Source organism: Carcharhinus amblyrhynchos, chromosome 27, assembly GCF_965287045.1.
Source record: "Carcharhinus amblyrhynchos chromosome 27, sCarAmb.v2.hapA, whole genome shotgun sequence".
NCBI lineage: Eukaryota > Metazoa > Chordata > Chondrichthyes > Carcharhiniformes > Carcharhinidae > Carcharhinus > Carcharhinus amblyrhynchos.
The window spans coordinates 11,343,655-11,358,724 of NC_137350.1; the positions used below are offsets into that span (position 1 = coordinate 11,343,655).

The 15,070-nt window shown below is 43.6% G+C and overlaps 1 protein-coding gene across 1 annotated transcript in view; it reads left to right on the plus strand.

Moving 5' to 3' along the window:
• The window catches only part of scn4aa (sodium channel, voltage-gated, type IV, alpha, a), a 171,575-nt gene that overhangs the window by 129,646 nt on the left and 26,859 nt on the right, over positions 1-15,070 (plus strand). Inside the window, exons 16-20 of the mRNA XM_080213924.1 lie at positions 1,798-2,217; positions 6,104-6,145; positions 8,521-8,644; positions 12,086-12,240; positions 14,620-14,793. Of these exons, the coding sequence (XP_080070050.1) occupies positions 1,798-2,217; positions 6,104-6,145; positions 8,521-8,644; positions 12,086-12,240; positions 14,620-14,793 (915 nt within the window). The remainder of the gene's footprint in view (positions 1-1,797; positions 2,218-6,103; positions 6,146-8,520; positions 8,645-12,085; positions 12,241-14,619; positions 14,794-15,070) is intronic.

Below are 15,070 nucleotides of genomic sequence, written 5' to 3' on the forward strand. Positions count from 1 at the left end.
TTAGATGAAACCCTGGTTTGCCAGGAGAAGTATTCTGGTGGGGTGGGAAGTGATAGGATGGCTCCCCTCACTTTTCAATTGACGTTCTTCTAGAGACCCTGGCTCCATTACAGTGGCTTTGCAATTTTCAGGAGAAAGCCTACTTAATAGTGTCACATTCACACTGCAATGAAGTTACTGTGAAAATCCCCTAGTCCCCACACTTTGGCACCTGTTCGGATACACTGAGAGAGAATTTAGCATGGCCAGTGCACCTAGCCAGCTTGTCTTGAACAAGCTTGTGCTCCTGTTTCCTCCCAATGTCCAAATATGTGTGGGTAAGGCTGATTGGCCATGCTAAATTGCTCCTTAGTGTCCCAAGATTTGTAGGTTTGGGAGATTAGCAGGGTAAATGTGTAGGGTTACGGGGTAGGGGCTGGGTGGGATTGTTGTCAATGCAGGCTTGATGGGCCAAATAGCCTCCTTCTGCATTGCGGGGATTCTATGATTCTATCTTTCGCACTGTGGGAGGATATCCATGCAGACACGGGGAGAATGCGCAGACTCCGCACAGACAATAACCCAAGCCGGGAATCACACCCGGGTCCCTGGCGCTGTGAGGCAGCAGTGCTAACCATCGTGCCACCCTAGCTGCACTATTGTTCGGTCAGCTCAGAAGCTACAATTTTAAAACACTTTAATGTTCTTGTTCAGTCAGTTAAATCTCAACCTATGGTTTCAGCCCAATGAATATGCAAAGTCGTTTTTGATTTAATGTATAGCTTTATAAGAGAAGGCTCTAGTTAACATGGTGTAAAGTTTGTCACAGCTTTTTAATCAGCTACTTCCACGTTTCCTGAGGGAAAATGAAGATAAAATTGGATCTTACATCTCTGTGGATTGATGAACATGTTGCAGGACAATAGGTATAATGGTATTATACATCATTGGGATGCACTGCAGTTAAAAGAATGCTCGTCATCTGACCCAGGCCTTAATTTAGGGAGCCTGTTTCATGTGGATCATGGATCTCTAGGGATGTAAAACTTAAACTCTTATTCCTATTAGTTTGAATATATGGAGGGTTTCTGTACTGACTGACTTCAATTTCTTGTTTTAACATGTGTTTGGCAAAGAGACAACAACAGTCCTTTTGAAACCCCTCGGCACTACCTAATACAAACAGGACAAAGCAGAAAACAAGCAATATGAGTGCAGGAAGACTTAATTGTGAGGGCCAAAATAGTTAGGATTTGGTATCAGGACCTGAACTTCCCTGCCATGTAAATAACTAGATTTCTCTCAGGGGGGAAAGTTGGTAATTATCCTTTACTGTCCATTGGTATATTACTGTCAGAGGAATGGGAAAACATCTCTTGGTTTAGAGAAGATGGGCAGAATCTTTTGGCCCATCACGCCAGGGGCAGATTTTGGCCCATCACGCCAGGGGCAGATTTTGGCCCATCACGCCAGGGGCAGATTTTGGCCCATCACGCCAGGGGCAGATTTTGGCCCATCACGCCAGGGGCAGATTTTGGCCCATCACGCCAGGGGCAGATTTTGGCCCGGCTGCAGTGACTGGAGATTTGGCTGAGCGCCAAATGTGCTGTCCTCGCTTGCAAATAGCACTGGGGCCTGACCATTCAGTAAGATCGCACCCATTCTTTGAAAAATAAGAGAGCAAAAGTTACATGGTGATTTAGTTTTCAATCCTTAGGATTTCTGACGCAATGAAGTAACCGTTCCTTTCCTTTTCCTGTGAGTTGTATGTATTGAAGGTGTGTCTATGATCATTGATAGCTAAATTTTTGCCTGCAGGTGCTTAATCTCTTCCTGGCCTTGCTGTTAAGCTCCTTCAGCGCAGATAGCCTCTCAGCCCCTGAAGACGACTCAGAAATGAACAACCTGCAAATTGCGCTCAACCGGATCACCAGGGCAATAGACTTTGTGAAAAACTTTGTTCTCGGCATCTTTCGAAGGAAGAAAAGTGACCAGGAGGAGGAACAATTAGATGAATTATCCCCTTCAAAAACTAGGGCTCTTGATTTCAACCACACAGACTCAGAGACTGGGAAAGAAGAGAGTTCCAAAGTTGATGGAGTTACCAGGAAGAGAGGTGACCAAACGGGCCTCGTGGCCAATGCACACTTGACTGTTCGTGTTCCCATCGCTGAGGCTGAGTCTGACGGTGAGGAGGAGGATCAAAGCTCTGAAGCAGATATTGAGGACATCAACATGGTGAGAAACATGGTTAGAATTTTGTGTAGCTCTCACTGCCCTTTTACCTGATAAAAATCATTCTTCAAATATTGAGTACATGAGTTTCAGCAAAATTTAAGTATCTCTCTATAGTCTGTTGAGGCCTATTTTAACTGGGTGTGTGGTGGTTGGGGTGCATTCAGAACAGAGTGGAGTCCACACAGGATAGAAGCCTCCACAGGAAGTTCACTACGCTACCTGATCCACTTTAACTGCATCTTTAACAATACAGGGCTGCCTCCCTCTCAAAACTGGCATGACTGACTGGGGTAGAAACCATGGAGGGAGCCTTATGATACCACTAGCTCCAGGGAATGGTCCTTGGTGTAAAATCATCACTGGGCAAGGTCTTTGGCAGCTGATACCTGTATGAAAAGGGAGAGACAAAGAGGGGAAGGGATGCCCAAGACCATTTTGCACCTTGGATGGACAGCACTTCTGTTCCATCCACCCATATAGAAGAGATGGTGGCACAGTGATAATGTCACTGAACTAATAATCCCAAGGCTCAGGTTGATACCCTGAAGACGTGGGTTCAAATACCACTACACCAACTGGTAAAATTTCAATTCAGTTAATAAATTTGGAACATAAAGCTAGTCTCAATAATGGTGACCATGTTGTTGATGTATCAGGTTCACTAATAATCTGTACAGAAGGAAATTTGCCGTCCTGACCTAATCCAGTCTATACGTGACTCCAGACCCACAGCTATTGTGGTTGACTATTAACAGCTCTTGAAATGGCCTAGCAAGTCAATCAGTTCAAGGGGAATTTGGGATGGGCAATAAGTGTTGCCCCAGCCAGAATACCCACATCCCATGAACAAAATAAAGGTAATGGGTCAAATTTTGTGAAAAGAATTCAAAGTGCTGAATGAGCAAGAAAACTGGAGTGTTTCAAACTCGTTCTTTGGGCGAGTTTGAATCTTATGGCACCTTCTGAGCGTAAAACGGCAATGCCGGTTTGAACAAACCTGATTTTTCACCTTCTGCCTGATCTTACCACTTCGTCTTGCCAAAGGTCAGGCAGGGTGAAATTGTAAGATTGCGCACAATGTTTTCTTAAACTTCCAACCGACCGGCACTTTCCACACATGACATTAATATCTCACTGCAACATTGATGATATATTTGGGCTCCGTCATTTGAATCTAAAATGGACACTCACTGTCTGCACTGACAGAACTGAAATGGTTTTGGACAGGATTGGAGGAACCTCGAGCCAGTAGTGGACTCAGCCTGTCCTTAGCTAGTCTCAAGCACCATTCTGACTGGGCAAGAAAAGAGGATTATAATCAAGGCAACTGGTTTGCAACTGGATCACCCCTTCACAGTAGGTGAACAAAGAAAATTACAGCACAGAAACAGGCTCTTCTGCCCTCCAAGCCTGCACCAACCATGCTGCCCTACTTAACTAGAACCCTCTATCCTTCTGGGGACCATATCCCTTTATTCCCATCCTATTCAAGCATTTGTCAAGATGCCCCTTAAAAGTTACTACTGTATCCACTTCCACTACCTTCCCCGGTAACAAGTTTCAGGCACCCACCACCCTCTGTGTAAAAAATCTGCCTCGAATACCTCCTTTAAACCTTGCCCCTCACACCTTAAACCTGTTTCCTGTGCTGTGTTGTTCTTTGTTTTTTTTTCATAATTGACTCTTCCACCCTGGGAAAAAGCTTTTGACTATCCATTCTGTCCACGCCTCTCATAATCTTGTAGACTTCTATCAGGTCTCCCTTCAACCAACATCATTCCAGTGAAAACAAACCAAGTTTCTCCAACCTCTCCTCATAGCTAATGCCCTCCACACCAGGCAACATCCTGGTAAATCTTTTCTACAATCTTTCCAAAGCCTGCACATCTTTCTGGTAGTGTGGCAACCAGAACTGAACACTGTATTCCAAGTGCGGCCTAACTAAGGTTATATAAAGCTGCAACATGACTTGCCAATTTTTAAACTCAGTGCCCCGGCTAATGAAGGCAAGCATGCTGTATGCCTTTTTGGTTACCTGTCATCAGTAGCTTCAGAGCTTAGAATTAATAGATTTATCTTGTAGGAAACCAACAGGTGATTCCTTCAATTGTATTTCAGTTTACAAAATGTGATTTTTTAAAAAAATATAGTTTAACATTTTAGAAATACTACAGGATTTCGGAGTAGCAAACTGGAGGAATGTTGCAAAAACTACTTGATCTGAGTGATTTCTCTGTAGTAGAATTATAGAATCCTACAGTTCAGAAGGAGGCCATTCAGTCCATCGAGTTTGCACTCACCACTATCCTTCCCAGGCCCTGATCCCATAACCTCACACATCTACCCTGCCATTACCCCTGACACTAAGGAGCAATTTAGCATGGCCAACCCACCTAACCCGCACATCTTTGGACTGTGGGAGGAAACCGAAGCACTCGGAGGAAACCCACGCAGACACGGGGTGAACGTGCAAACTCCACACAGATACTGACCCAAGGCCAGAATTGAACATGGGTCCTTGGCTCTGTGAGGCAGCAGTGCTGACCTCTGTGCCACCATGCCACCCATTCTAGAGGAAAGGTTAATATGGCGCCTTACAATATTGACTGTTATCATTCAGTGACTAAAATATTTGATGGCAGATAATTGAAATACAATGTAATGAGCCTTAATATTTTATCTTAACGTCTTTGCCAATATTTGAATGATTGGGTCAGAACAGTTTGTTGAAATTTGAACCTTTTCCTTTGATCTGTGAAGATAAAACTTCCCAGGGAATTAATAAATATTCTATTATGTCCTTTAAAGATTTTAACCCTGGGTAGTCAGCAATATTTTGGTTCCATATTATCAGATTATTGTTTCAACCAAGCCCTGCCAATATTTCTGCTGTTATGGGTTCCCAATCTCAGTTCTGACGCTGAGGAGGGTCAAGAAACAGAATCCAAATACCTCATTAGAGAGCAAAGGGCAAAATATATTTTTGAGCCATTCCTGCAGATCTCAGTAAAATTCATTCTTGGAATGTGGGTGTGAGTGGCATTTAGTGCCTATTCTGAATTGCCCAGAGATAGTGAGCTGCCTTCTTGAACTGCTGCAGTCCACGTAGTGTAGATACATTCAGACAGTTCCAGGATTTTGACTCAGTGACAATGAAGGAATGGCAGTGGGGTGGGATTTTCTGGCCACACTTGCCCTGAAACTGGAAAACTCCCCCTGAGGTCAACGGACCTCTCTATGGTCTGCCCCTCGACTGCTCCAATTCCTGTGGCAGGCAGGAAGGGAAAATTTGTCCCTATATATTTCCAATTCAGGGCGGTGGGTGGCTTTGAGGGCAGCTTGAGGTGTTCCATGTTCCCTTGTCCTTTTAGATGCTGGTGATCATGGGCTTGAAAGGTGCTGATTAAGGAGTTCCTTTGATGCAACTAGTAGATAGTATATACTATCGCCATTGTGATGGAGGATTGAACGTTCGTGGATGAAAGTGGCTTGCTTTCTCCTGGATTATGAGCGTTGTTGGAGCTGCACTTATCCAGACATTCCTGTCTTGTGGACAAGCTCTGGGGAGTCAGGAGATGAGTTGCACGTTGCAGGATACCTAGCCTCTGACCCACTCTCGCAATTATAATTGGTAATTATAGGCAAATTCCGTTGAGATTTAAGATCCAGCTGCTAACCTGTCCTCTTAGGAAGTAAAAAACAGCATTAAATGAATTGTGTCTGCAATGGCAGACACGATTGCAAACTGAAAGATTGATTTTGTTTATGAAAATCATTGCCTAAAGGTTGATATATTGTTTGAGGTAGTTCTGGGAGAACCACATCTAAATATGTCAACCCTCAGTTGGTAAGTAGGCTAAAATGATATTTTGCTTTTTCTATTCAGGGTCAGGATCTACTGCCAAAGAAAGCTGAAGTTCTCAAATCTGTAAGTTTTGTTTAGAATATTAGTATGATTTTCACTAAGATTGGAGGCTAGTTGGAATTTCTTGCCTGCAGAGGGCCTGAATGTTTTCACATTTATATAGATGCCTATCACCTTGCAATGTGTGTCTTACACACACAGTTACTTCGATGTGCAATGGATTCCTGTTATGTAGGAAAACGTGGTAGGCTTTGTTGACAATGCAGTGTGCTGAAGTTTCTCCAAGGAGGAATATTATCCATGAACAATTCATTTACCTATATAACAACAGTAATTCCATTTCAAAAGTACATCATTGTGAACTTCATTGTGATATCTTTCTCTCATAGTGGGGCAATTGTCAACAAATTAATGGGCATAACGGTGCCTCAACCAAAGATTAGCACTTGCAGCAGTGCAGCACTCCTTTAGGACAGCACAGTGGCACAGTGGTTAGCACTGCTGCCTCACAGCACCAGTGATCCGGGTCCAATTCTGGCCTCGGGTCACTGTGTCTGCATGGTCTCCCTGGGTCTGTGTGGGTTTCCTCCGGGCGCTATAGTTTCCTCACATTCTCCAAACTTGTGCAGGTTGGGTGGATTGTCCATGGTAAATTGCCCTTGGTGTCAAGGGGAATAGCAGGGTAAACATGCAGGGTTACGGGAATAGGGCCTAAGTGGGATTGTTGTCAGTTCAGGCCTGATGGGCCAATTGGTGTCCTTTTGCACTGTAGGGATTCTTGATACAGTGTAGGTTATTTACCCATGTGCTGGCGTGCAGCTTGCAAGCGTGACCTTCTAACCCTGATGTGGTAGGCATTGTGCCCAACTAAAATCTGTCTCATTAATTCTTGTTTTCCACAATCCACTAATGAGTCATTGGATGTTGACACTGTACACAACTACTTGCAATGCTTTTGAAATGTTTTGGGTAGAGGGACTCTTTGCAGATATTAACACATTGCAAGAAGCCTCTACAGATGTTGGCACGGTACTTATCATCTTGTTGAAAGACTGTGTTGTCTACCCAATGGAAAATAATTCCAATATTTGCAGGAATTATGGGATGATATTACAAAGTGGTGGATAGCCAATCAGCAGTCCATTTTATATCACTGCCAAGTTTCTTTTCCATTGAAGTTGTTATGGTTCAGGTCAGAAACCCCACAGCCCGCCTGAATAAGTTTAGCATCTTGGATTTAGCTAGGATAAGCATGGTATGTTTCACCTCAGGTATAATTCAAATGACCCATAGGCAGCATTTATTAAACAAAATTTATTTAGAATATAGTTAACCTGTATACTAAGAAAATAAGCAAGAACTTTTATCAATTACAAACAACAACCCCAAACACTTAATGAATATATATAAGCTGTGCCAATCAAACCAACCTCCATAAACATGCCTTTAAACTGGTTCCATATGGCAAAGCCTACTGCTCATGTGATAATGGGATTGAGGCTGTTAGTTGAATTCTTCAGTCAAACGCTCTTGAGACTTAGAACAGTTTGAAGACAAGACAGTTTCCCAAAACATCAGAAAGATTCTGGCCCAGTCCCCAACAACAGCAGATTTTCATCTTCTGGAAAACAAGAGAATATCCAAAGAAGAAAAAACAGGGAGAGAGGGAAACATTTCTTTTTAGCTTGCTGTCTCTTCTAAAATGAAAACTCAAACCTGTACCTCCAAACTGCTTAAACTCACTAAAAAAAGTCCAAAAACATATCACCATCCTCCTAACAATGCAAGTCATAGAACTAATCCCAGAGTAAACACAATCAACCCCATTTAAGTCACTTAAGCAGCAATAAAAGGACTCATTGTAGTCAGTCTGGCAACAATAGTGACATCACTGAAGCTGTGAGCTGCAGAAATCATGTTTTTTAAAAAAAACTTTCTTAAAGATACACTGACCCATCACAAAGTCAAGGTCAAATTTACCCTTATTTATCATTATACAAATTAATGGGTAGTAAGTCAGAAGATGTAGAGCAATCTAGCTTAGAGTCTCCTTGATAGTCCTTCCTCAGATGGAAACAAATCGGATGACCTCATGGGCTATTTGGGATTCCTTTACGGGAATCATCTCCAGCTTTTCATTTTGAACTCTGGCACTATTGTAACAGTGCTGTTTAGCGTTCTTTGTCATCATGTTCACCAAGGACCAGTTAAATCTACATGCAAAAGGCAAAATTAATTGGCCAGAAGCTTAATTATATTGAGAACAAATGTGCTCACAGAAAATAAGAATTGTGAATATGTGGATAGGAGTGCCAAAAGTTTAAGCTTCTGGAAAGACTTTCTTGTTTATTGTGCCACATGGACACTTTTGATTGTACTTACTGCAGCACATTTCTACATCTGTGTTACATTATATCCACTATTTCATCCCTGTATAGGATAAAAAGAATATAGATTCTTCTCAGTGCAGTACTGTGGATCTGAAAGCTGAGGAGGAAGAAGTAGAGGAGGTGAAAGAAGAAAATCCCGAGAATAATGAACCAGAAGCATGTTTGACAGAAGGTAAAGGCACTGATAGAGGTGGCAGAGAAGGAAGGAAAGGGGGAAATGGAGGAGATATGTGAACCATCCTGCTGGCTTTCCAACATATTATACCAGGCAGCTGTAGGCTTGGAATTTGCACTCTCCATTCCATTGTGGTGAGCTCCCATTCCCAGGGAGATGAAGCAAAGGACAGGCACCACTTTACAATCTCAGCTCCTGCAATTTCTCATTATAGTTCAACATCCTTAGTGTGACCAGAACTGTGTAAGTTCAGATGGCGATGGCCTAGTGGTATTACTGCTGGGCTGTTAATCCAGAAACTCAGCTAATGTTCTGGGGACCCAGGTTCAAATCCAGCCACAGCAGACAGTGGAATTTGAATTCAATTTTTAAAACTCTGGAATTAAGTTGACCATGAAACTATTGACGATTGTTATAACAACCCATCTGGTTCTGTACTGTCCTTTAGAGAAGGAAATCTGCTGTCCTTACCCGGTCTGGTCTACATGTGACTTCAGAGCCACAGAAATGTGGTTGACTCTCAACTGCCCTCCAAGGGCAATTAAGGATGGGCAATAAATGCCGGTTAGCCAGCGATGCCAATATCCCATGAATGAATAAAAAAAAGTTACAGATGAGGATGAATCCAATACAATTAGTGTGGCACAATTACACATCCTTTGATCTCTCTTGCAAACACGAGAAATAAGAACAGGGCTAGACCATAGGAAGCATCATTCCTGCTTCATATTCAACGGGTAGAATTTTCGGAGCCTTCCCACCAGCGGGATCCAATTCTGTCAAAGTTGGCCCCCAAAGCTCTGACAAAGGATCACTTAGACTTGAAACGTTGGCTCTATTCTCTCCCCACAGACGCTGTCAGACCTGCTGACATTTTCCAATATTTTCTGATTTTGTTTAAGTATTTTTATTTCCCTGTTTTACTGATGTTCTATTTTAAAGCAAACAGGACCAATGCAAAGCACTATTTCTATTTCCCCATTTTACTGTTTTTTGCCTTCTGCCTTCAAATAATCAGCTTAAAGCATCAATAGTAAAAGCTTGAGTTGATCCTAATGGCACTATCTCAGATAACGTCTTGGTGTCAGTCCACTTCAATGGCTGACTTCCTATTTTGGGTCTTTTTTTTAGCCTGGTTGACTAACCTGTTGTGCAGTTGTGTATGAAGAGCCTTGTTGATGTATAAACAAGGACAGCATTGTGGCATAGTGACTAGCATTGCTGCCTCACAGCACCAGGAACCTGGGTTCAATTCCTGGCTTGGGTGACTGTCAGTGCAGAGTCTGCATATTCTCCCTATATCTGCGTGGGTTTCCTCCGGGTGCTCCAGTTTTCCCCCACAGTTCAGAATATGTGCTGGTTAGGTGCATTGGCCGTGCTAAATTCTCCCTCAGGTATACCCGAACAGGCGCTGGAATGTAGTAACTAAGGGATTTCCACGGTAATTTCATTGCAGTTAATGTAAGCCTACTTGTGACATTAATAAGTAAACAACTACTATGACAAATTTGCATTATCATAGAATTGATACAGTGCAGAAAGAGGCCATTTGGCCCGTCAAGTCTGCACCTACCACAATCCCACCCAGGCCCTACCCCCTTATTCTGACATATTTATCCACTAATCCCTCTGACCTATGCATCTCAGGACACTAACGAGCAATTTTACCATGGCCAATCAACCTAACCCGCACATCTTTGGGCTGTGGGAGGAAACCCACACAGACACGCGGAGAATGTGCAAACCCCACACAGACAGTGACCTAAGCCGGGAATTGAATCCAGGTCGCTGGAGCTGTGAAGCAGATGTGTCGACTGTTAGCTAAACTCTGATATCATCTTAATTCTAACAGGTTTGTCAAGCATGATCTTCCCCCTCCACTACCATATAGCCATGCTGATTGACTCCAATAAGTTCACCATTTGTCAAGTGTTTTGCTGTACCCTTTGCCAGCCTTGTCCCTGGTTAAGAAGGTTATTTGTTCAAACCTACAATTGAGCACTTGAGTACTTGATCAAGAGTAACACTTCACTGACGTATGGAGATGGCACCTTTTGAATGGGGCATTAAAAAAATCTCCCCGTTATAACGATATCAAGCATTCATAAATTTCCTAGGACTTTCTTCGAAGAAATGTGTGGCTTCACCCAATGTTCTTACCAACCTCACCCACCATCAATAACTCCAATTCTCTGATCGCTACTACCACTTACTGCTTGTGGAACCTTGTGCAAATTGGCTGCTCCATCTCCATTCAGACTGATCCCTTGACTGTAGTACCTCACAACATTCCTGAGAATGTGTAAGCTACTAAAGAAATACAAGTCTTTTCTTTCTGAACATCCGCAAATGTTTTAACCAGGAGGTATGTCAAATTCGACAGCCTGTACGTGCCAGACTTTTCTTTAAAGATACACTTTAACATCTCTTCTCTTCAAATCCTTTGAATCATATTCAAGCCCCCAACAGAATGTCACCACTTTATCAGTCACCTTTTTTGAAGTATTCCCGATATCTCCTCCTCCTACCTCAGTTTATGAAGTGTAGTAATTTAGCTAAGGCCAGTTCCCCATCATCAGAAACCCTTCCTTGGAAACCAAGGCAAAAGCCGCACCCAAGGTTCACAGCAAAAGTCTGTACCCGGGGACCGATGACAACCATCGGGATTAGAGCCACAGATTTTGACCTCTGCTGCTCACTTGCCATTGGGCGTGCCTTCTCTCGCTCAGTAAGGGAGTTTGTACTGCATGAAGCCCACAGGGACATCTTTCAGTGACCACCGGTGTCCTTTGTGGCCATCTTAACATGAAGCACAAATTCAGCTTTGGTGCTGTTCTGCTAACACTTGCATTACAAAATTCCCTGATGGACGAGATTCTCTAGCCTTCCCGCTCACATCTTTCTTGGTGGCGGGAGACTCAGTGCCGTTTATTGATGTTGGCGTCTTCTGGTCCCGCCGCTGACAAAGAGAATTTCCATTAAAGCCACCCCACGCCTCTGGGGAACCCGCGGTAGGGGGTGCACTGCCGGCAGGGCCAGACAATCCTACCATCTGAGCAGCCAAAGAGTTCCAGCCTGTATGTGTAATAGCAGCAGGTTCTAGAGGGCATTACAAACCATGGAGGGGATTTTACGGCTGACAGAACCAAGGTGAGCAGCCCCCCAAAACAGTGGCTTTCCTGTGGGTGGGATGGGCAAGCCATGCAAAACGCCATAGACATTGGCGAGACTGGAAGATCCCGCTGGCAGTCAATGGCAAGCTCCCTCCGCTAACAGAAAATAATGGGTAGGGGGAAATCCCACCTCATGTATTTCTATTCCATTAACCACAAAGGTAAAATGTTGTTAGACCCCTACATGCCGGAAATATTAGGTTTTACACTGTTACACGATAGGCAGAAAAGAGGTTACAATCATCCATTTGAATTGTTTATACAGGTTGTTTGAGAGTCTGCCCCTGTCTGGACATTGATCTAAACAGTGATCGGGGCAAGATGTGGTGGAATATAAGGAAGACCTGCTTCAGGATTGTGGAACACAACTGGTTTGAAACGTTTATCATCTTTATGATTCTGCTTAGCAGCGGGGCTCTGGTAAGTCTCTTCCCTGTAAATTGCTGCGCCGATGTGTAAGCTGCATTTGTGATTTGTAATGTATGATACTTTGGACACACCTGAATTTGGAAACATACATTGAGTAAAAGCTGATAGTTTGCTTATGTTGTTCTGTCTGTGAATGAATTCTGTACTCATGAGTTGTATATGGGTTAAAATTAAGAAGCTGATCATATTTGAGATGTACATCCCTCGTAAACTTTATATGGCAAAGCAGACTTGATGGGCCAAATGGCCTAATGCTCCTATGTCTTATGATCTATAATCTTAGTGATACCTCTGTGTGACTTTCTTCTTCGGCGATCACTTGCTAACGAGTATGATTGTCCACCTAAGGAACTCTGTGTTACTGGTCATGGGTTCTGTGAGTCTTTATGTGGCTGATAAAGTCCATTTAATAGTCACAAGTTGGCTTACATTAACACTGCAATGAAGTTACTGTGAAAATCCCCTAGTCGCCACGCTCCAGTGCTTGTTCAGATACATTGAGGGAGAATTTAGCATGGCCAATTCGCCTATCCTGCACATCTTTGAACGATGGGACGAAAACAGAGCACCTGGAGGAAACCCACACAGACACAGGGAGAACGTACAAACTCCACACAGACGCTGACCCAAGCCGGGAATCGAACCGGGTCCCTGGTGCTGTGAGGCAGCAGTGCTAACCACTGTGCTGCCATGCCGCCCAATCCCAGAACCGCATCTTCCACCGCACACTTGGCAGCTGTTTCCAGTTTGTTCAGTCCCTGGGCTGTAGTTCACTGAGATTCCTTTCTCAGGCATCTTTTCCAGCCTCCTTTTGCCGTCAAGTGTCCTCGAAAAATTGTGTCCCTTCAATCAGGAGGCTTCTCCAAGTAAATCTCTGATGTTACCTATGTGTGACCATTGGGTTTCCTCCATCAATCCAATGTGCTTCTCATATAAAGTGTATTAGAAACTTTGTGTGTGGTGAGCACTTCTGGAAGAGCCACACTCACCTCTTGTCAACGCTAGTTGTCAATTTTTTTCAAATTTTACATGTTAATGAATCCTTGAATTCCCTGTTAGTAAGACTATAACAGACCTGCTAATGTATCACATAAACTCGATATAAGCAATCCTGTTGCTGGTGAGTTATTTTTGTTTGGAAAATTGTAAAATGTTGACATTTATGAAATTATATTCCTAATACCTATCCGATAAATGTGTTGGGGGTGGGGGGGGGTGATTCTCCCATCCCACCGTGCTAATTTTTTAGTGCAGCGGGCTAGAGATTCAAGTGACAGCCTATCTGTACAATCCGCGTTGGGCATCCAGCCCTGAGTACATCTCCCAGCCTAAGTTATTTTGTGTCAACGCATCATGCTGAAAACCAGCGTAGCGGACATCAGCATGCTTTTACATACCTTACCATCGAATTAGTGGATCTGTGACTAGAATCTTCACCTCCGCTAGTGTCTCCCCGCTCTCCAGCATGACGTCATGCTGGCGGGGCTTATAACTGCTGTATAAAAGTCGGGACCCAGTGTGGCAGCCGGAACAGGAGTAAGAAGATAAGTTTTATGCCGCTGGAGTGCAGGGAAGGTTGGAGGCAGAGCCTGGAAATTTTCTGCTTGGTGTGAGGAGGTCCCTGGAGAGCCAGAAGTGCTATCCCTTAGTCCAGAGATGGGTCATGTAGTCTCTGTGGGATGGGGTGGGGTACTTGACTGAGTGCTGGTCAGGCTGCTGTCTGCAGCCACTGGGATGTTCCATTGAGGTAGGGTCATTTCCTGACCGCTAGCCATTTCAGTGCAGTTAAGAGTCAATCACATTGCTGTGGGTCTGGAGTCACTATTTAGGCCAGGTCAGGTAAGGACAGCAGGTTTCCTTCTCTAAAGGTCATTAGTGAACCAGATGGACTTTTACAACAATCCACGATGGTTTCGTAATAAGAACATAAGAAATAGGAGCAGGAGTAGGCCATCTAGCCCTTTGAGCCTGCCCCGCCATTCAATAAGATTATGGCTGATCTGAAGTGAATCAGTTCCACTTTCCCGCTTTCTCCCTATAACCCTTAATTCCCTTGTCTTCCTTTGTTTCGTGGTCATCCTTCGAGTTTTCAGTCCAGATTTTTCAAAATTGAGTTCAAATTCCACCATCTGCCATGGTGGCATTCGAACCCAGGTTCCCAGATAATTACCCTGGGTCTCCGAATTACCAATTTAACGATTTTACCACTATGCAACCATCTTCCCCCAGATGCGCACCTTCATTTGTACATCCAGCCTCCGATGATCCGGAGACCAGAAGGAGATGGTCCATTTTAAACAATAAATTGTGTGATAATGTTTTAATCTAGCTTCATGGGAGCAGGGGTCTAAACTGTTTTGTTGCTTGCAGGCATTTGAAGACATATACATTGAAAACAGGAAGACAATTAAGATAATGCTCGAGTATGCTGACCAAGTGTTTACATATATCTTTGTGGTGGAAATGCTGCTCAAGTGGATTGCATATGGGTTCAAAACGTACTTCACCAATGCATGGTGCTGGCTAGACTTCTTAATTGTTGATGTAAGTATTCCTGCAAATACTCAGTAGGTCTGACAGGGAGAGGAAAGCAAAACGCATGTTTTACGTTGAAGATCATCCACAGAATTACCGAACTGTGACAGTGAAGCCATTCAGCCCATCTTGTCTGTACTGGCTCTCTAAACATTCTGATTTGGTGCCATTCCCCTACCTTTCCCCTGTATCTTTCCACATCGGGCCCGATTTTACCATTTTCATTCAATGTGCCGAATCTGGGCACAATTCAGATCTGTTGGATCTGTTCTCAGGTGCCCCCAGT